The following is a 22,784-nucleotide window of genomic DNA, read 5'->3' on the forward strand; positions in this document are numbered from 1 at the left end:
GCCTTGACTTCCTGTGGAAATCTCTTTGGGACACTATGAGGCTCTAAACTGGTTTTCTAGGCTATCTTCTGTACCCAGGAAAATGGATTGACAAAAAAAAAAAAAAAAAAAAAAGCTTTTAGCCCCTGACTCTACACTCAGTGTCATCCAAAGAGAGCTACTGTGGAGCTTGGCCATGCTTCATACTTCAGTTTCCTCATACTTGAGAAATGTGGTCTATGCGTGCAGTGTATATACAGTTTTGTCTTAGATGAGTACAAGTCAGAGTTCCCTCGTTATCCGTGCTTTGCACCAATTCCTGTTTCCAGCTGATGCCTTATTCCCGTTCAAAATAAAGTGTGAATGGTCAGAGTTAACTCTTTGAGTGAAGGCTACAACTACTGAGGTCTTTCAATTTCTTTTCTAGTTTAAAGTAATTTGAGACTCTAAAGGACACTACCCACAAGAGTAGTTACATCATAATTAAATCGGCATTTTACGAGGCAAAGTTCTACTGAACTGAGCCTAGAAATATCTACTGAAGAATCACAGAGCGTCAGGCACGGGATTCAGACCCACCTCTGATAACCCCTACACTCCTCACATAGGATAAAGAGAAACGGTCAGAGTATGGACCAGAATCCCAAGATCTGATGAACTTTCTAAGGCCTCACGTTGAACCAAAATTAAAGTGATCATATCAGAGCAAACAAGGACGGTTACGATAAAGCAATCTGCAGGGTGGAAAACTGCTTGCTTGCTTTCTGGCTGCACTGACGGTCTATGTCTCTAAAGGTGCTTTCGCCCTTGTCTGCTGACCTGTTACTGCAGTGTGACTGAGCTCCTTAGGTAGTTGGCAGCCCTCACAGTTAAACACAGCTTGTTTCTGTGTATACTTCAAAGCCTGTGATCTTTATTATAAAGGTGCTGCTATGCTGGGGATTATTAGGATATACAGTGTTTGCTGACACTGGAAGTTTATTGTTCCTGTGCTCACCCATCTTTAGAGAACAAAGATGGAATCAGGGCAAACTCCTTAGGTGACTCACCTTAGAGCAAGTGCTGAACGAGGACGAGCTCAAATCACCACAGTTCAAAAGGCTGCCTTCCTCTCCTGACCGTTACACCAGTGCTGAGGTGTCAGGGGTGACTTATCCTCTGGATGCATCATCTCTAGAGACACCCCTCCATCTGGGACTGCCCTACCCCCACCTTACTGATAAAGTACAGACAAGAGATTAGATATTAAGCAACCTCATAGCAGAGAGCTCAGAAGTGGCAGAGCCAGGATTACAATGACCTTTAAACTTTGGTAAGAACACAAATTATCTGGGGACCTTGGAAAAATCCAGACAATTCGTAGCTGGGGTGGGGTCTCAGGATCTGTAAGAAATTCCTAGTAATGCACTATAACTCACAAGATCAGGAAAGGCTTTCTAGATGGTCCCATTCTGTTTGCTTTGGAGTCTATGTACACTTCTTAACGATGGTGGCTCCTAGGAACTTGAGTGATGCCGGCCCATCTCCGCACTTTGTTCTATGATAGATACATCGTGATCCTGCCATTTCTCTAATGACCCTCTCTAGTGGGACCTTTCCTTTATTGTTTTTCTATTTCTATTTGGCTGAAATGTATCTTTTATGTTTCTGGTCTCTAGCCCTGTCTGGATTGCTACAGGAAGCCTGGCACCACACTCTTCTTCACAGCCTTCCAGCCTTGCTGTTCAGAGAAGCCAAGATGGCAACTTCTATACAATGGAACGTGGATGAATGTTAGTGATACATGTAATTTCTGGGTATGGTACATAAAGTCTTTGAAGGACAAGTCCTCTAGCTCTTTCCCATCTGCTAGCTTCACCCAGAGGGGCATGAATCCTTTAGAAGCCTCACTGGAAGATGGATCCTCAGTACTGCAGGAGCTTGTCTGTGGTCAAGTCTTGGAGAAGACTGACCAACAGAAACATGTATTAAAGTTGTCCGAGATGGTGTTTAAGACCTCGGCCATTTTCAGTTTGTCATAACAGCCACTGTTATTTTGCTAGTGTAGAGCTCACTAGTGACCATTTGAATCTGGGCTAAACATGGACTCATGAAAACAGTCTCTCCAGCAAAAGCCTGTGTCATTTTTTACTGAGCCTCTCTGGGCATACTGCTGGCACTGATCTGGCAGCCTAAGCCTTATTCTTATAAGAAAAATAAGTCTTCTAGGGGGCAGCTCATTCCATTCTGATCACCCTTATCTATGTTTAATTTGGTTGCCAACGTGCACTGAGGCATTACTCTAGCCTTAAGACTTAGTTTTAAATGTAAATAAACATGAATCCCCACCTGAAAATATTACCCCAGTTCCAGAGAGTGCTAACCTTTTCTGTTAGTTCTTGATCTCTGTGGGCTGCTGGGAAGCTGGCTGAGCAGGTGCAACTGAAAAAGCAAAACATTTTAAAAACCTTTGCTATGTGACATAAGAGAGAACAACAAAGTCAAAATTGTGCAAACCTTTGTAATTTCCCAAGGGGCCCAGTCTATAGGTGGCAACTACTCTGAAGCTTCTTACAGCCTATATGTTCTGGCTTTAATCCCAACTGCCTGGGATTCCATGTCTTCACCTGCAGTATAGGAGTTTCAAGATTCTCAGGAGGAAAACAATGACTCTTTCACAGTACAGCTTAATGCCTATTTCACCAAAAGAAATCTCTCTATTAATGACTTCAAAAACCTCCAATGACTTATAAGCATCTCAAAACATGCTCAGACACATCTAAATTAGAAGACATAATCGAAAAGAATAAGACTGAATAGTAAAGCAGCAAAAGATTAGAAACCCTTACATCCACATTATACAGAACACACACACACACACACACACACACACACACACACACACACACACACTATAATTTTAGTTGTAATCGGCAGAGAAAAATTATGTCTCAGCTGAAGTAGTTCTGACAACTCAAATTAAGTAGCAGACTGCTAAATGTAGAGTCAAGAACTGGGCCTTATCTATAAATGTGATGACAGCTAATTTCCCTGTGCTAAGATAGAGGATGAGTGCTGATGAAGTATCACCGAAAACATGCACTCTACCTTAATAACTCGACAGAGAGCAGCATGCAGCCACTGAGTCTAAAAGACCCAGACGATAAGGGCTGGGGATTGGGAAACTGGACTGGAAAGGGAATAAAATACTTTCTACAACATAAATTATTACTATCTTGCTACTACTAGGGTAGCATAAATAGAAATTTAAAAAATAACCTAAATTTTAAAAGGTCCAGTGGCTTCTTTCCATTTCCTAAGTCTCCACTACATTAACATGTGTGCAAACAGGCTTTAGCAAGTAGGGAAAGAATCTGAATTTGACACATGCTATCTCTGCTAACAAAGATTTGTTTTCAGATCTCTTGGTATTTTCTCCTAGTAACCAATTATAGAAGAAAACAAGTGTGGTCATTTCCCCCAAATATTTACTGATTTGCTTGTAAAGACCAAGAGAATAAAGATTACAAAAAACTCAAAAAAAAAAAAAAACAAAAACAAAAAAAAGGGCAGTTAAAGGAGTCAATGGTTTAGACCTGGCTCACATGCACATTCTAGTTCACAGGATGGCATGGAGTATGAGGACAGTGATACTCTGGGAGAGTTCTTCCACTGAAGGTAGACAGTCTGGGGAGACTCTCCTGTTAGTACTGGGACGGTCAGTGTTGCCAACTTGACAGTAGACCTCTCTGAACATGAGTGTGATAGATTATGTGAATTGTGAACTGATGGGAAAAGACACATCTCGGTTGTGAGCAGGACCATTCCCAGGGGTGACAGTGGGGGACTCTGGGCTATAAATTCCTATAAAATTTACATTTCTATAAAATTATTTATAAAAATTTCTATAAAAATACAACGGAAAAAAGAGAGCACCTTCAATAAATGGTGCTGGTCTAACTGGCAGTCGGTATGTAGAAAAATGAAAATAGATTCATATCTGTTATCTTGCACAAAGCTCAAGTCCAAGTAGATCAAGGACCTCAACATAAAACCAGATACAGTGAATCTAACAGAAGAGAGAATGGGAAAGAACCTCAAACTCCTGAGCATGGGAGGAAATTTCCTAAACAGAACTCCAAAGGCTCAGGTTCTAAGACCGAGAATTGATAAATGGGACCTTGTGAAACTGAAAAGCTTCTATAAGGCATATGACATAGTCAATAGAACAAATGGGAAACCTCCAAATTGGGAAAAAAACTTCACTAGTCCCACATCCGATAGAGGGCTAATATCCAAAATATATAAAGAACTTAAAAAGCTAATTTCCAAAAAACAAAAACAAAAACAAAAAAACTCAAACAACAAACAACAACAACAATCCAATCAAAAAATGGGTTATGGAACTAAACAGAGTTCACAACAGAGGAATCTCAAATGGCTGAGAAGCACTTAAAGAAATGGTCAAAGTCCTTAGTAATCAGAGAAATGCAAATCCAAATGACCATGAGATTCCACCTTACACCAATCAGACCAGCTAAGATCAAATACTCAGGTGATAGCACATGTTGGCAAGATTTTGGAGAAAGTGGAACACTCCTCCATTGCTGGTAGGATCACAAATTGGTACAACCACTCTGGAAATCAGTCTGGAGGTTCTTCAGAAAATAGGAAATAGATCTACTTGAGGACCCAGCTATACCACCCTTGGGCATATACCCAAAAGATGTTCTACCATGCCACAGGGGCATGTGCTCTATTATGTTCATAACAGTCTTCTTTGTGATAGCTGGAAAGAACCCAGATGTCCTTCAACAGAGGAATGGATACAGAAAATGTGGTATACACAATGGGAATACTACTCAGCTATTAACAATGACTTCATGAAATTCTTAGGCAAATGGATGGAACTAGAAAATATCATCCTGAGTGAAGTAAGTCAGACCCAAAAGGACATGCATGGAGTGGGGATTAGCTTAAAAATGTACAGATTACTTTCTTGCTTTTTCTAGGGTGTAGTTTCTGGCCTTGTGTTGGAACTTTCCATCTATTATCCTTTGTAGGGCTAGATTTGTGGGAAGATATTGTATAAATATGGTTTTGTCATGGAATATCTTGGTTTCTCCATCTACGTTAATTGAGAGTTTTGCTGGCCTGGGCTGGCATTTGTGTTCTCTTAGGGTCTGTATGACATCTGCCAAGGATCTTCTGGCTTTCATAGTCTCTGGTGAGAAGTCTGGTGTGATTCTGATAGATCTGCCTTTATATGTTACTTGACATTTTTCCCTTACTGCTTTTAATATTCCTTGTTTTGTGCATTTGATGTTTTGATTATTATGTGACAGAGGGAGTTTCTTTTCTGGTCCAATCTATTTGGAGTTCTGTAGGCTTCTTGCATGTTCATGGGCATCTCTTTCTTTAGGTTAGGGAAGTTTTCGTCTATAGTTTTGTTAAGATATTTACTGACCCTTTAAGTTGGGAGTCTTTGCTGTCTTCTATACCTATTATCCTTAGGTTTGATCTTCTTATTGTGTCTTGGATTTCCTGGATGTTTTGGGTTAGGAGCTTTTTGCATTTTCTTTTTTGAGTGTTGTGTCAATGTTTTCTATGGTATCTTCTGCACCTGAGATTCTCTCTTCTCTCTCTTGTATTCTGTTGGTAATGCTTGTGTCTATGACTCCTGATCTCTTTCCTAGGTTTTGTATCTCCAGGGTTGTCTCCCTTTGTGATTTCTTTATTGTTTCTCTTTCCATTTTTAGATCCTGGATGGTTTTGTTCAATTCCTTCACCTGTTTGGTTGTGCTTTCCTCTAATTCTTTAAGGGATTTTTGTGTTTCCTCTTCAAGGGCTTCTATATGTTTACCTGTGTTGTCCTGTATTTAAGGGAGTTACTTCTATCCTTCTTAAAGTCCTCTATCATCATCATGAGATGTGATTTTAAATCCGAATCTTGCTTTTCTGGTGTGATGGGGTATCCAGGACTTGTTATAGTGGGAGAGCTGGATTCTGATGATGCCAAGTTTCTCTTGCTGATGTTCTTGTGCTTGCCTCTCACCTTCTGGCTATCTCTCATGCTTACTTACCCTTGCTGTCTCTGACTGGAGTCTGTCCCTCCTGTGATCCTGGTTGTGTCCAAACTCCCCAGATTCCAGTTGTCTCTGTGATCCTGTGATTCTGTGATCCTGAGATCCTGAATGTGTCAGAGCTCCTGGGAGTCAAGCTGCCTCTGGGTTCCTGAAACCCTGGTGTGACCAAGCTCCTGCGATCCTATTGTTTCAGGGCTCTTGAGAGTCAAGCTTGCTCAGGGTGTTGCAGGAGTAGGTGAGGAGCCAGAGCCCTGGGTTTGTTCTGGGCACAAGTGCAAGCTGGAAGGAACCTTTGCCTCTGGTTGGGCAGGGGGTTTGTGTTTCCCTCATTCCTCTGTGTGTGTGTGTGTGTGTGTGTGTTTGTGTGTGTTGGGGGGGGTCCCAGTTATGCCAGGTATTGGGAAAGATGTTGTGACCTCAACTGTTATCTTGAGTTTGTCAGAGTTCCAGTGTTCCTGGTTGTGTCCGATCTCCTGGGAATTGAGCTTCCTCTGTGATCCTGTGAACCTGGGCATAGCTGGAAAGAACCCAGATGTCCTTCAACAGAGGAATGGATACAGGAAACGTGGTACATTTACACAATGGAGTACTATCCAGTTATTAAAAACAATGACTTCATGAAATTCTTAGGCAAATGGACGGACTAGAAAATATCATCCTGAGTGAGGTTACCCAGTCACAAAAGAACATACATGGTATGCACTCACTGATACATGGATATTAACCCCAAAGCTTGGAATACTCAAGGTACAATTCACAGACCACATAAAGCTCAAGAAGAATGACAAAGTGCAGATGCTTCAGTCCTTCTTATGAGGGGGAACAAAAATATTCATAGGAGGAGATATGGAGACAAAGTTTGTAGCAGACACTGAAGGAATGGCCATTCAGAGCTTGCCCCACCTGGGGATCCAGACTATATACACCAAACCCAGACAATATTGCTGATGTCAAGAAGTGTATGCTTGCTGACAAGAGCCTGATATATCTGTCTCCTGAGAGGTTCTGCCACAGCCTGACAAATACAGAGGAGGATGCTCACAGCCAACCATTGGACTGATAATGGGGTCCTCAATGGAGGGGTTAAAGGACTGAGGAGCCGAAGGGGTTTGCAACCGCATAGGAAGAACAACAATATCAACCAACCAGATGCCCCTGAAGCTCCCAGGGACTAAAATGCCAACCCAAAAGTACACATGGAGGGACCCATGGCTTCACATATGTAGCAGAGGATGGCCTTGTTGGTGGGCATCAATGGGAGGAAAAGCCCTTGGTCCTGTGAAAGCTTGATGCCTCAGTGTAGGGGGAATGCCAGGGTGGGAAGGTGGGACGGCGTGGGTGGTTCGGGGAGCATCCTCATAGAAGCAAGGGCAGGGATGGCATAGTGAATTTTTGGAGTGGAAACTGGGAAAGTTACATAACATTTGAAGTGTATAAAAAGAAAATATCCAGTAAAAGAAAAGAAAAAAAGTACAAAATACCCAGGATACAATCCACAGAACTCAAGAAGGTTAACAAGCACAAAGGCCCAAGTGGGGATACATCAATCCCAACTTGGGAGAAGAAAGCAATGGGGGTGACAGGTATTAGTAGGGTATAGGAACAGGAATAAAGCCCTGAGAGCCAGCAGAATGAATGGAAACAGACAACCTCCAGAAGTAGGAGGTAGGAAGAACCCTCTAGAATGTACCAGAGACCCGAAATGCCCAACAGAGGGGAGAGGCAACTTGTAGAGTCCACCTCCAGTAGAAAGATAGGACCTCAAGTGGAGGGATGGGGTTGCCATCTCACAGTCTCTGATCCAGTATCGTTCCTGTTTAAAAGAACTACCAGGACAAAAATGGAGAAGAACCTGAGGGAAAGGAGGTCCAGTGACAGGCCCAACTTGGGATCCATCTCAAGGGGAGGCTCTAAGGAATGACTCTATTACTAATGATATGGTGTACTTACAGACAGGAGCCTAGTATGGCTGCCCTCTGAGAGGCCAACAAGCAGCTAAATGAGAAAGCATATACAACAAATGGTCAGAAGCAGGGGACCCTGTGGTTGAATTAGGGAAAGGCTGAAAGAAGTTGAGGAGGAGGGTGACCCCATAGGAAGACCAGCAGTCTCAATTAACCTGGACCCCCAAGATCTCTCAGACACTGAGCCACCAACCAGGCAGCATATAGCAGCTGGTCCGAGGCCCCTGACACATATACAGCAGAGGACGGCCTGGTCTGGACTCAGTGAGAGAAGATGCACCTAACCCTTGAGAGACTTGAGGTCCCAGGGAGTAGGGAAGCCTGGTGGGGTGGGTGGGGACATCCTCTTGAAGATGAGGTGGGGTGGGGTGGGATGAGGAACTGTTGGAGGGCAGACCGGGAGGGGGATAAAGACTGGACTGTTAAAAAGATTAAAGATAATTTTAAAAACTTGCATATTAAATATAATAATCTCAATAAAAGCTTTATCTATAAAAAGTTAGAAAGCCAGCAGAACACTAGTATGCATACACTCATCTGTTTCCCGGTCACAGAGATTCGAGCAGCTGCTTCAAGCTCTGCTTCCTTGCTGTGACAGACTGCAGCCTGAACTGTGAGCTACAGTAGCCCGTTCTCCCTTAAGTTGCTTTTGTCAGAGCAGTTAACAGGAGAAGAATCAGAGACAGCTGCTAACTGTGTAACAGAGCAATAATATACAGATTGAATGCTCTGCTTCTAACATTTCCTTACTGCACCATGGCCTGGCATGACAATCCTTAAATGAGGTTTTTTTGTTTTTGTTTTTTTTTTCTTTTTGTCTAAGTATCAATACACACACAATCCTTCATTCATTTCCTCATCTACAAAAACAGCATTAATTTTATAATAATGTGTGAGAAAACAAAATTGAAGAGAAAAACTTCCAATCATTCTGTGTTCAACTGTATAAAACAGGTTGATGTAATAGGGAAGGATGCATCCAGTAGGTGGAGACAAGATCATGTGCAGCCTATGGCAGCACATGCAGGATGACTTGCTGTGCTGTGTACTTAGTCCACACTCACACGACCAGTGACAAAACAACCTACCTACCCTATTTGTTGACATTATTTTAAAACTTTACTAGTATCTATACCCTGCCAAATCTGTGAACTTGGTTTTGCCTTTATCCACATATATGAGATCTAAGTTATTTTATGTTTATGTATATAATTTAGATAGCATAATAAACATAAAAAGTGAAAACTGAGGAGCTAAGATGCTGGGGGAGGGGCAGTCATTGTCTTAAGTTCTATATTCACCAAGGAAGCCCACCAGGCTACAGTAAATAGTTCCAAACTCGTGGTCACAAAGATGACCCCAGTGAAACTCGGGGAGACGGGGGATGGGTGTAGAATGCTTGAAAGCGAACTGTCAGGAGGAGTGGGGACTGACAGCAGCGGTGGGAAAGCAATTGGGGGGTGGGTGAACCAGAATGAACTTTAATACATGTGTGAAACTATCGAGGCACATATGCGATAGAAGCTACAATAAAGGAGAAGACAATAGTAATAATGATGATGATAATAATAACAAAGTTCTCCCATCGAGCCGATATAAACACAGTCACTTTCATTACTGCCTTTCACAGGCTCTATTTGTAAAGACTGAGACCCTTTCTGAAGGGGATCAAACTACTCCACAGAAAGGGTTAAAACATTTAAAAAGATGTGAGGGCCCACAGTAGCATTCTCCACAAACAAGTTTTAAGATCCTGTTAAAATGGTTTTTAGCCTCCTTTCTCCAACAGCAATGTAAAGTTTTTATATATGGTTAAGCTGTTGTTTGTTTTAGCAAAAATGACCTGGTATAAGTAAGTCCTGGCTTAGTTGAAATAACTGTACACTCATGTTAGCAAAACATATTAGAAAAGTCTTGTGAAGGTTATCGTTCCTGTCTGAGCCAGTGTTGACCATATTCAACAGTTGTGATTTATTAGGATAATTCATGTAGAGAATATTCTTTTCTTCTCGGATCCAGCAGCTAATCTTAGAAATGTAGGCAAAAAGTTAAGTGGTATTTATGAGAGCCACTGATATCACAGTGACCACGATCCCACCTGTTCAGGGTAAATTAAAGCTGCAACACTCTTACTGCTCTGTCTTTACACACAAGTCCCATAAGTCATAGTCGAAGAACAGAAAAGCATATCATCTACATTTATATGTATATCTGCTTATACACATTCCTTAAATGTATTTCTTAAATCTATTATGAAACCCATATCCCCTCTCAGCTCATAACATGACCTAGGTCACACATCCATAAGTACCCCACTTCAATTCATTATGTTAAAGCTGTAATCTCAGAGGTGATGTTGGTACTTGGGTGGATTACAATAGTGAGGGTGAGTGATGATCTCCCTTCCCTCTATGAAGACATAGCAAGGGGAACATCTTCCTGGGAACCAATGTGTATGTCTTTTTGATCTTGGGGCTTTGTAGACTTCCACACTGAGCCTCCAGGTTTAATGTTTAATGCAATTATGAACCCAGAACTAACTGTAAGCAGGGAGGCTGCATTAGAGATGGTAGAGCGAAAACATTTTATATGTTGCTTACGATGACTATGAGAACACAAAGCTGGCAGTATGGTTCAGTGGTGCAGAGCTTGGCCAGCATTGTACAAGGCTCTGGGGTCAATGTCTTGTCCCAGAGGTGGGATGGTGTGGGGTATAAACTAACTGGAAAGTCCCTTAAGTCCAATCAGAGGAGTCTACAGGCTACCTTGTAGCACTTTTGGTTTTCAATATCACAATGCAGAGGGTCCACAGCTTTACTTTTTCTTTATCAATCCTTGAAATTCTAATTTCTATTTATATGTCCACCAATTGAAACTACTTAAACACACATTAGAAAGAATGCTTTTTAGCTTGTATTGAAAACTACATTTTATCACTTTCCTGGTAACTGTTACAAAGGAAACAATAAAACCGTTAATCTCTCAATATTTATTTTTCTGGTGCTGGGGGTAGAATCCAGGCTCTTGGGTGTGTTGTGTGACTGCTCTACCATGGAGTTAGAACCCCAGTCCTACAGTTCTATTTTACAATAAAAGTAAACAAATAAAAACTCAGGAAGACATAGGCAGACTTCTTTTTTTTCTTTTGCTAGAGTGTTTATACTTACCCTTCTTTGGAAGGACACTTTATTTCTTTAAGACTTTCACTTTCAGAAACTTAATAAAGCAAACAAACAAACACACACCTATATCCATTTTCCTTATGTATGTTCCTTTGATCTTGGGGCTTTGTAGATATATTAAAAAAAATCCTGATTGCTCTTAAAATACTACAAATGGATTCCTCTGAAAAAGCAAATATAATAGACCCTCTCACAATGAAACCTGAGAGACACAGTAAAGAAACCTTTAACAATGAACCTCTTGCCATAACAATCTAGTACTCTCAACCTCTCTCAAGAGGTCATTTTATGATCCAGAATCTTGGATACGTGAGTCAGAAAAACCCAAGTATGTGCTGAAGCAAATGTACTTCCATTACAAATTCTATCCTGTCTGCCTATGTCAGTTAATACGCTAGTAATTTCTAGGCTGTGCCTTTAGTCATTCAGCTGGTGCTTGGCATGACCAAGGTTTAACTGGACTGAAGACTTGTTGGTGCTCTGGGTTAACAGTAGGTCTTAGAGACAGTCACCCAGTCACCCATCCTCTAATAACATTCTTGGAAACCTGTGTTCTCCAGGCCATCCAAACCTTTGACAGAACACATGTACACGGCAGGTTGCTTACTCATTTCAATACCAGGGCTATGCTGTCTCCCCGCCAAGAAGCAATCTATGGCACCTTCGACAATGCCCGCACTGGCCCTTTCCTTCCTTCCTCATCATCCTTACATATACTGCTATGTAGTCTTTCACCGCCTTTACACTCCAACTGTGTCAATTAGGCCAGAACATCAGCAAATACAGATTCTTAAAGGTATGAAAAAATTCTCTCAAAAATATTGCATACAATAAATTGCAACTTGCACAGATCTGGGTATCATCGCATGTATTTACAATCCTACACTCTAGAGGTTGAGACAGAGGGTCACAAGTCTGGAGCCAGCCTGAGTGTGAGTCTGTCTGGAAAATACACATTGTTCATATATATTTTCTTCTGTTCAATAGCAAGGTAGCTTACAGTTTCTATTACCCAGAACGCCAATGGCTTGGGCCAGATGCCAGTTCTGGGTAGCTAAGTCCAGCATTAGTGGAGCAGGTGCATTGCTATAACTGCTTCTAGTGAGCAATGCCTCAGATAAATGGCACAGTAATTGCTGAATGGGAGAAATTTAGAATACCAGGCACTGTAAGGTTGCGATTAAAGGAATAATGAAAGGAAGTTTACACCTGACACTTGACTGGTTGTCTCGATGACCTAGAACATACCGGCAAGTCCTTACCATATAGGTGGAAAGGACAAGCAGTGGCTTTGATATCTAACAGGAACACCTATCTGAGAAATGTGAACCACTTCTTATTTATATGAAACAACATAAAATGATCACTGGGAGGGCTCCCTCTTCAGGAGGAAGAGAAGCGTGCTTCTTCCCCGCTCCCTAGCTGTCTCTCCTAGTACCTAGGCAGCGGACTGGGTCCCTGCCTTACTGTCTCTTCCAGGTCTTACTTTCTCTTCTCTGAACTGCAAACACGCATGACACAGTGCAGGGGATGGAGGTGGGTGGGTGTGGGCATCAAAAAGACTATAAAGACACCCACATGGAAACAATAATGCCTTGACCTTGATTCAAGAAGAAGTCTTTAAAATGGGTAACAGATGTCCCTTATTAAGTGGCAGCATTGTAGGAGAGCCAAAAGAAAATCTGTACAAAGCAGGAAATGGTCAGGGGGTCTGGGATTTTTTTTTTGTGACCCACCCCCAAAAACCAGTCAGTCATTCAAAAGGTGCCAAAGACCATGGAGCACCTTACAGATATTTCTTTACACATATTTCTTCCCATTAACCCATTGAGAACTAAATGGAGACACTCTATCGCACCCCACCTCCCTCAATTCTCTGCATCCTGGAATAGCCAAGTTCTTTCTAAATGCTCTCTTTGTTACCTCTGAGGTAGGTTCTGTAATTCTAAGTTTCACTGATTAAGGCACACACAGAGCCTGAATAGCAAATGTTTTATGTAAAGTGAATTTCCTGGTCCTTGGACTTGTGCACTGTCACATATTTCCACCATATTGATGATGTAGGCGACTCAAGCGAAACTGAACCAACACAACCATTTATGACTCTGAGAAGACAGCAATGTGGTCAGCGATGGAGTCCTGGGAAATGCTCTTTACTTAGGAGTGCTGGTAGCACAACATTCTTTTCATAATGAGACCAGGCACATGATTATAGAAAAGAGTTGAAGATACAGTCTTCATGTTCTCCACACTCTGAGATCAGAACAGTGTCGATCTGAGCAAAGTCGATAATCCAAGAAGCTCTTACAGCTCAGCCTTACCTTGTGCCAACAATTCGTGAGTTCTAAGTTTTGTTGAAGGTTTTTACAGTTTCAACCAGACACATTCCAATATTCTTGGTCATGGGCAATCCTATATTATAATCAGATCATCAGTATAAAATGTAAATGGTATTAAAGCCATGATCTGAGGGAACAATACATCCGCTCAGCACATATTCGTTCTATATAGTTTGAGAAACACTTAAATACATAGAGAGCGTGCACTGCTTTACAGATGCTATGAACAATGTTGGTAGCCTGGGTAACAGAGTCCGGAAGTGTGCACTGTAAGAGACAATGTGAGCAACATTGGTGGCCTGTGTGACAGAGTCCAGCGTCCTTCAGGAAACTGAAGACACTCAAAAGTTGATCCCCAGTTTCTATAATGCTCTAAAAATGAGCATTTCCATTTGATACAAATATACAAATTTAAAATGTATGCAGTTCAGAATGGCCTACCAGTTTTAGATTGCTTATGTGCCAGAAAATACATAGTCAATAAAAAAATACCAGAGAGGTGGGGACAAAAGCTCTCTGGATCTGTACAGCAAAAATGAACATCACTCCATAGGTGTCGAGTTGTGGTGAGATGGAATCCTGTAACCGAGAAGCCCTGGGAAGCGAGCGGCAGGTCACAAATCTGGTGATGGAGGGTAAGATGCAAAATAAGGCCCATTTTCCTGTGTAGAGAAAAAAACATGAGACCATTAAGTAACAACAGGAATTAACAGGGTCTGCCAAAGAAAGGGGTCTGTAATAAATGGAAAAGTGCATTTGAGATGGCTACTGTGTCTGCAGCCAGTAAGTGTGTATCCACCTGTTCCACGCGAGTGTGTCAGAGCGGCCATAAAGGAGAAGCCACAAGAATGACAATGTGCTTTCATAACAGTGTCACCTACTGAACACCGAGGTGCTGAAGCAGTTACAGGTTCCTCGTGGTCACTGTCCCTTTATGTTCTCACACGATAACAGGAAACAGTCACACTCTCCTCTTACTGACAAGGAGCATGAAGGGCACAGAGATTATATGGGTCAACTAGAGTGCCTCGCAAGGAACTGGCTGGGCCCAAGTGTAAAGACACAGCTACCTTGACACTGGACTCTTCCCACTGCTGAGTCTCACTTCAGTTATGGAACAATAAAGATGGTTTCTCAAGAGCTCAGCAGCTGTCGCTGTTTGGCAGCAGGCGGTCATGACACACCCAAGTGGCAAGACTCGCAACAATTACAGTTCTCAGGCCACTTAGCTCCACGTCAGACGGAGAACCAAATGCCAGAGACTCAGTGTCGATGTAGAAAGCAACAAACCAGTGTAAGAAAAAATTCTTTGGCCCCCACTTTGGATATTTGTGATAAAAACAAGGCAGTTAACTTTATGATAGGAGGATCCTAGATTAGATTTATGAGATGTAAGACTGGAATCTCACTTTTAGGAAAAGCATTTCTTTGGCAAAAAAGTTGTTTTTCAGTAAACCACCAACAGAAAATGCTTACCATTAACATAAGACAATGGCCGGAGTGAGGAGGGAGAAGCAGGAAGTAGACTTCCATGGCATTTACCTTACAGTTACAGGGACCACTGACTAGATCTGGTCTTTAACCTGGTGGGCAATTTAATGTTATCAGAGCTGTTCTTCTGAGCACATACTCTGAGCAGGAGCAGACCCTGGTGTCACAACCAGGAACTCAAAAGGATACCTAAGGAGACTTTCCATAATAGACAAATCTGACTGGGGGAAAGAGGAAATAGAAACATATCTCAGAATTGGCTACATTTCTGGAAACTTGGGGGGAAATATACAATTTGCATTTTAGCATGCCTATCGTAACCTCTCATCTAAGCAGTCAGTTCTATATTTTAATATACAGAGATGGTGTCCTGAGAAACATATCCCCAAAGAGAAATCCTTTCTGAACGCCAGAGGAAATCCTTCACCGCCACAAGGTTCATTGTTCTCCTGTGCTCTCTTCCAAAGGCTTTCATCTCTGCAGTGACTTTTGTGGCAAACTGGGAGGTACACGTGTGATATGCAGTGGCATGAGACAGAGTTTCCCACCTTTACTTCACACTCCACAGGAGACCGCTGAGCCATCGACTGGCTTCTCCATTTCTGGAAACAATCAGTAATTTAAGAGTGCTCAGCAGTCAGATGCCACACTTGGATTTTATTTGTAAGCTGACTTGATCTTCTCTGGAGGTAGCCTCGGTATTATTTTCATCTAGATAAAAAAATCACCTTTCAACTACGTTTCAGAGAAACTTGGCTTTCTAAATGACAAGTCTTAGAAACTGTTTTTCAAGTCCACTGAAATTTGATACCAATCAACACCAATTCAGTCCTTTACCAAATAAAGGACCAATTTTGTGCTATCAAGTGTAAGACACAACTAAGCATAATAAAGTGTGCCCCCTTTGTACTACAGTATCATTTTCCTTACAAATCAGTATTCAACCACTGCCTGCTGTCTCAGTTACACATCCCATAAACTACTGTGTCACAAACACTGCCTGAACCTTCCCCGAGTTCTGAGATTTTGCCTTGCCTTGCTTCTCTAGGGTAATGGAAACACCAGGCATCAAAAGTACTTGCTTTCTGTTTCATCCCCCATCATGCTCTCTGCTCTCTCTGCACTGGAGTGTAACGGCAGCTCTCCCTTACAACACTGCCCACTGACCACCATGCACAGTGCTGCACGCACAGTGACGGTATGTCATGGCATGCTCTCTGCTGTCCCTAACACCGTCTCCTCATACCCCAACTCCTCATGCTTATTCCTGTCTTCTGTCTTCAGAGATGGTTTAAGGAGCCAATGGTAAGTTCAGAATTTATACTTTCTTTTTACTGATCCTGTCAATGTGTTCTTTTTGATATTCCAAACAGAAAGCTAAAAATACATAGGCAAAAGCAAGTGAGTCTGGTGGAAAAATCTTTCTGTATGGGTAGAGAAAAACGAGACATTTAGATAGTAGCTTTGAAATGTCATTCAGATTGTGGGTATCAAATGCTCTTTTGTGCCGGTTACATTTCCTGCTATTAATTCCAGCATGACAGGCATAGTTCACAAATGAGGGGGTCAGTCCTTCAGCATACTCAGGTAAATTCAGTGGATGGAGCTTTCTCTCATCCCACATACTGAGCAATCTTTGTCCTACATCCAGCTGCTCCAAGTTCTTTCTGTACAACAGCCAAATGTGAAATTTTATTAGCCATTAGGACACATTGAACACTTTGTCCTCCACACAGGAGAGCAGAAGCCATCACTGAAGTTGGAGAAACCTTAGAGAGAAATGTACAACTGTTGCACAATAACTATGGGAGAATGCTTACAGCTCAGTATGCTGTGCCCACGATATGGAATCAGCAGTAGTCAGACAAGGTGCCCGATTAACTTCTGGCAAAGAGTCTCAATCGAAAAATATGAAGGTGACGCTGTGAATACACACCATAGAAAAGAACTGTACTGAAGTTCAGGAGAAGTAATGAGATTAGTGCTCCAGGACAGCTCTATGAATGCACCTCTAAGTAACACCACTAACATGGAACAGACATTAAAAACATCACCAAAGCCTTAAGAAAATGCAACTTGTAACAGGCAGAGGCTACCAACTTAACGCCAGTGCTGCGAATGGATGCTAGCCAGTCTGGCTGCTGATACAGCTAAGAATCCTCCAATCCTGAGAAGTTGCTGATGTGACAGAAGCTGTCCACATGACTAAAGACCAGCTCTAAACTCATGACTGGCAAGGTGTTTTTGGTTTTTTGGGTTTTTTTTTTTTTTTTTTTTTTTGGCCAAAATGTTGATTTGGGAAAACCCTCCCAGGACAAGTCCTTTTCCTAAGGTTACTGTGTGACAAGATGCTAACTGATTATCCCGAGGCTCACGGCTGTTGCTCTGCAGCACGCTCAGAGTCCTACGCTCACAGGCGCTGTTGAGCACACGGGAGCGGGTCTGCATGTAGTGAGACAAAAGCTCTGTGAGGCAGCCTCCTTGTTACACGTGCAGCATGTAACGCACTCCCATGCTCACTCCTGCGCTGTGACACACCCATATGCTCACTCCTGCTGCTGTGACACACACATATGCTCACTCCTGCCGCTGTGACACACCCATATGCTCACTCCTGCTGCTGTGACACACACATATGCTCATATGCTCACTCCTGCCGCTGTGACACACCCATATGCTCACTCCTGCCGCTGTGACACACACATGCTCACTCCTGCCGCTGTGACACACCTATATGCTCACTCCTGCTGCTGTGACACACACATATGCTCACTCCTGCCGCTGTGACACACCCATATGCTCACTCCTGCTGCTGTGACACACCCATATGCTCACACCTGCTGCTGTGACACCCATATCCTCTCACCTCCTGCCTGTGCCACACACATATATTCACTCCTGCTGCTGTGACACACACATATTCTCACTGCTGCTGTGACACACCCATATGCTCACACCTGCTGCTGTGACACACACATATGCTCTCTCCTGCTGCTGTGACACACACATATGCTCACTCCTGCCGCTGTGACACACACATATGCTCACTCCTGCTGCTGTGGCACACACATATGCTCACTCCTGCCGCTGTGACACACCCATATGCTCACACCTGCCGCTGTGACACACCCATATGCTCACTCCTGCTGCTGTGACACACACATATGCTCACTCCTGCCGCTGTGACACACCCATATGCTCACTCCTGCTGCTGTGACACACTGCTGCTGTGACATATGCTCACTCCTGCTGCTGTGACACACCCATATGCTCACTCCTGCTGCTGTGACACACACATATGCTCACTCCTGCTGCTGTGACACACCCATATGCTCACTCCTGCTGCTGTGACACACCCATATGCTCACTCCTGCTGCTGTGACACACACATATGCTCACTCCTGCTGCTGTGACACACCCATATGCTCACTCCTGCTGCTGTGACACACCCATATGCTCACACCTGCTGCTGTGACACACCCATATGCTCACTCCTGCTGCTGTGACACACCCATATGCTCACTCCCGCTGCTGTGGCACGCTCAAACACTACACCAGGCGAAGGAGGACAGGCACTTACCCTGGCATCATATTCAAGGACAAAAGGCGGAAAGTCTATCTGTTCTGGTGAAATGGCAGAGAAGAGCTGCTGCAGGCTGTCCACGTGGTGGATCTTGTCCTTCAATCCTGAGACAGAAAAGGTGGTGAAAAACCATGTTGAGACCTGATTAATAGGAGAGAAAAATAATTTAAGACAACAGCCATCATTAAGAATAGAAACAGTTTTGAAATTTTACAGTAACAAGTTTTTTTTAAAGTACAGTGTGCAGTTCATTAGTGAGTTCGCAGATCACAAGAAACATTTAGAGGAAGGAAGAACACATGTGTGAGGATGAAAGTCACCACCTTTAGTTTACATGCTTTGTTTTAAAGGCAGACAGCCACTGCATCTCACCTTTGTGTAAGTCACTTAACAAAATACTGTGCAAGGGTTTGTTAGGGTGGAAAAAACAAAGTTTCTGGTAGCTCGTGGTGTTTTTGACACCAAGGTGGGTAATAGCTACAGCTTATGTATTGTTTACCTATCTGAATTCTTATCAACAGGTTACAACAGTCCAATGAGGTAGGTGTCATGCTGCTATCCCCATTTACAAAAGATGGACGCAGATGCGCTTTCACTCAGTGGACTGCAGAATATATCCAACGCAGAACTAAGATCCTGGCAGATCCCGGCTGCTTTGGGTGGCCTCTTCCCATTCATGCATCATTTCTATGAATTTCTCTTTGATGCACTCTCACACTCTTCAGCCCCTCTTCCAAACCTCTGACACCTCTCAAGTTCCTCATGACATACTTCCTTCAAACTTCCTTGTAAGACACGACATGTAACAGACCACACTGAACTAGGTTATCGCTATGTAAATCCTAGTCCAGCTTCCAAACTGGGACTGGTGTCATCTCCCGTTCCTCACATACTGCTCTAGGCCCTCCCTTCCGTGGATTCTTCCACTCTTCTGTAAATCCCACTTGCAGAGATCCCAGAGTTAGTCCCACTTCCTAGTGTTTCTCAGATACATTCATTTCTGCAATCTCTGTTTCCTGAAAGACAACCCTAGAGTGACAGTACACAGCTGCGTCCCAAGCATTTGTTAAAGGATGAATGAATGGCCACTATTTATGTCAGCTATGTGACTAAGGCTACTACATAGCCTCAGATTCCTACATTGCCATCTGGATTCTCCTTCCTCCCATTTTTTAGGTTTATAGGGAGGGTTTGATAGAGAGTAGGGGAGACACTTTGCAAAACTAAAATCAAGCAATTTGAACAGTGAAGGAATTATATATCAAAATCAACGTGTTTAAACACATGCTATCACAGACCCTTTCTCGAAACAAACTTCTACAGACTAGATTAGGAAAAATTCCCAGTTACCAGTTTGAAAGAAAACTCATTACAGACATGGGTGGTAAACTTTAGTAGCTATACACAGATGATGTGCAGGAATTAACCCCACGTCGGTGTCTGCTGTGCAGGAAGCATGTCACTGGGCCAATGACACAGTAACTGTGTGTTTACCTTTCTTCTGAAGGCTTAGATGCTAGAAAAGTAGCTAAATTAAAAACAAATAACTTAATAATAATTACCTAAGGCAAACTTACGACATGCACGGATGCCCCCAAGGAAATATCTATTCTATGCAAGTAGTTTTGCTACATGGAAAAGACACAAATTTATGGAGCTAAGATGCTACGTAGGAAATCATGCATCAAATCTTTTTACATGTCCTGCTTCAGTTCTGACATCGTTAGCCTCAAATCTTTTTGACTGTTGTCCTAACTGAAGATTTCCTTGGCCCACTTCCATCCAAAGCTGCAAAAGGACATTCCTTCTAAGTGGTCCATCCTAGGGCACCTTGTTCCCTCATCCTACTGCATAACCATGAACATCCCGGATTGTATCGGCTGGTGCTCCAGTCTGTTTGATGGTAAGCTATACTGCACTGACATGGTGGGGTGTTGCTGGAAAGCGGGGAGCAGGCAGCTCTGGGAAACACAGGCAGACCTTGAGCATACCATCTGCTGAAAAGAAGCCCGGCCTGCCAGTCTCTCTCATCGTATCTTCCCTTACATTCCACAGGTGTTGGTAGGAGAAAATTATTCAACAGACAGCAGTGGAAAGTCAGTTAAAAGGTCCCTGTTTGGGAAGGCCCAAGAACACTGCTCCTCCCCTCCCCCATTTTAGTTTTATATGGTTTAGCTTTAAATTCTCAATTATTTATAGCATCAGCTACAGAAATACACCTTAAGGTTCACTTTAACTATTTAGTATCGACAACAATAAGAAACTGAAGAAAATTAACAGTTTTTGGAAAGAATAATTTAGGTGTTTCTATGAATACTAGAGATTTTTTTTTCCCACCTAATTATGAAAATATGCAAAGCCAAGAATACAGGGTCATAGAACATAAGCCATGAAGATACAGTTCACATGTTGCACCCAAATATTCTCCTGGGGCTAAGTTTTGTTAGCCTGTGTTCTACCAGTAAACATCACTAAAGAAAAGGTAAGTTAACAGCAAGCACTAATTGCACACCATGTTGGGTGGAACGGCTTGAGAACGATGTATGCAGTATGGAAGGCAGAGCAGTGGTGGTCTGATAACTTCTTAGTGTTATCTCCCACTTAAAGTCATCCATTTAGAGTCCTGATTTAAAAATTCTATACGGGATGTTACTATATATGGACCTTACTCTCTCATTTTCCTGTTCCAAACCATCATGGCAACGTAGCACAATGGCCTGTGCAGCAACCCACACTGAACGAACGCCTATGTGAAACGATTCCCAGGCGATGGATGGCAGTGCCAGCCAACATCTTTGAGTTAAGAACTGCTTAAGAATTTAGATGTGCTAGCTCACTCTTTCTGAGTGCTCTGTGAGGTAGGCATTATTCCTACAGTCTAAAGGCTAACAACACTTACCTGAGATAGCAAATGAGACTGGTAGAGCAGAGATTAGAACCTAGGTCTCCCGAAACCCTGCTTCTAAATGTTAGGCTCACTACTCAAATCCAGTATGAAGCACTGCATGTGCCTTGAGGGGTTGGTAGACGAATAAGGCACAGAATGGAAGGTGAGGATGGGGAACTTGGGACACTAAGGCTCAAAGGATTAGCAGAGGAAGTCTATACAAAAGGCAACAGAGAAGGGGCAGCTACAAGCAGGAAAGAAACCAGGCAAAGTTAGCTTCAAGTAAACCAAGACAGGGACACAAAGACAGGAAAGTGTACTATATTAAATGACAGGCAGATCACATTGGGGGTGATCATTTATCCTGGGTGTGGCGTGACATGAATTTGAAAAATGAAGGTGGGAGGACGTAAGTGGTGCTTTAGATCCAGTCAAGTGGGACAAAGATGCTGATTCTTCTTTAAAGAGGTCTGTAATGTCCTATAACACAGTCCCCTTGCTTGTAAATGAGAATGCCGCTCTTCATAAGCAAAGGTGATGCAGGAAGACAATATATGCAGGAAATACTTACAACAGTTGATAACCCTATTAGTTATTACTACTAGGGAAGCTGGAACAGAGGTAGAGAAACTAACTGTCCTTGGTTAGGAAGGAACATCTTTACGTTTACATGACATGTTTACATGACACGTTTACATGACACAGAAAGTAAAGTCACGGTGGCAGGTGGCGAGATCAAGTCGGGAGGGGCAGGTATGGAGTTCATACGGATGCCTTATGCTTTTCATAAGGAGGAGGCAAGGCAATCTGTGGAGGAGGAGTAGTAAGATGGAGCTTGTGGGGAAGGAAGAGTCGCCTGAGACACTTTACCCTGTGAAGAGCTGCAGCGGTGAAGGCCGTGAGTCCTCAGAGGACTCCAAACCGGAAAGTGCTATGATCTCGCCATTAAGGCTTTGCACAGTAACAGAGACTTCCTCTTGTCTGAGCTTTATGGACAGGCGTGATGAGAGAGTAAGAGGCTATCAGTTATGGCAAGCGTTTACTAGAATAGCTGGAGGGAGGGGTGGCCTTGAATGGAGGCAGGAAGACAAAAGCAAAAAGTGTGACATTTTTAGCCGGTATAAGGGACAAAGGACTAGATTAGTTGATAAAGTAAAGGTGAAGGAGCAGGTACTAAAGAAACAGTTGTGAGCAAAATAGCTAAGCTATAGTCGAGTCTTCACACATTCACACATGAGGACAGGAAATTAAATGTGCTCTTACAATGAAATCATCACAGGTGATCAAAACCTAC

The 22,784-nt window shown here is 42.7% G+C and overlaps 1 protein-coding gene across 1 annotated transcript in view; it reads right to left on the reverse strand.

The window, feature by feature from the left end:
- Positions 1 to 13,168: 13,168 nt before the first annotated feature.
- Positions 13,169 to 22,784, reverse strand: part of Gdap2 (ganglioside induced differentiation associated protein 2) — a 49,592-nt gene continuing 39,976 nt past the window's right edge. The window contains exons 13-14 of the mRNA XM_032897631.1: positions 18,601 to 18,744; positions 13,169 to 14,191 (exon numbers count right to left, since the gene is read on the reverse strand). Of these exons, the coding sequence (XP_032753522.1) occupies positions 14,144 to 14,191; positions 18,601 to 18,744 (192 nt within the window). The 3' untranslated portion in view covers positions 13,169 to 14,143. The remainder of the gene's footprint in view (positions 14,192 to 18,600; positions 18,745 to 22,784) is intronic.

The sequence above is a fragment of the Rattus rattus genome, chromosome 3, assembly GCF_011064425.1.
Source record: "Rattus rattus isolate New Zealand chromosome 3, Rrattus_CSIRO_v1, whole genome shotgun sequence".
Classification (NCBI taxonomy): Eukaryota; Metazoa; Chordata; class Mammalia; order Rodentia; family Muridae; genus Rattus; species Rattus rattus.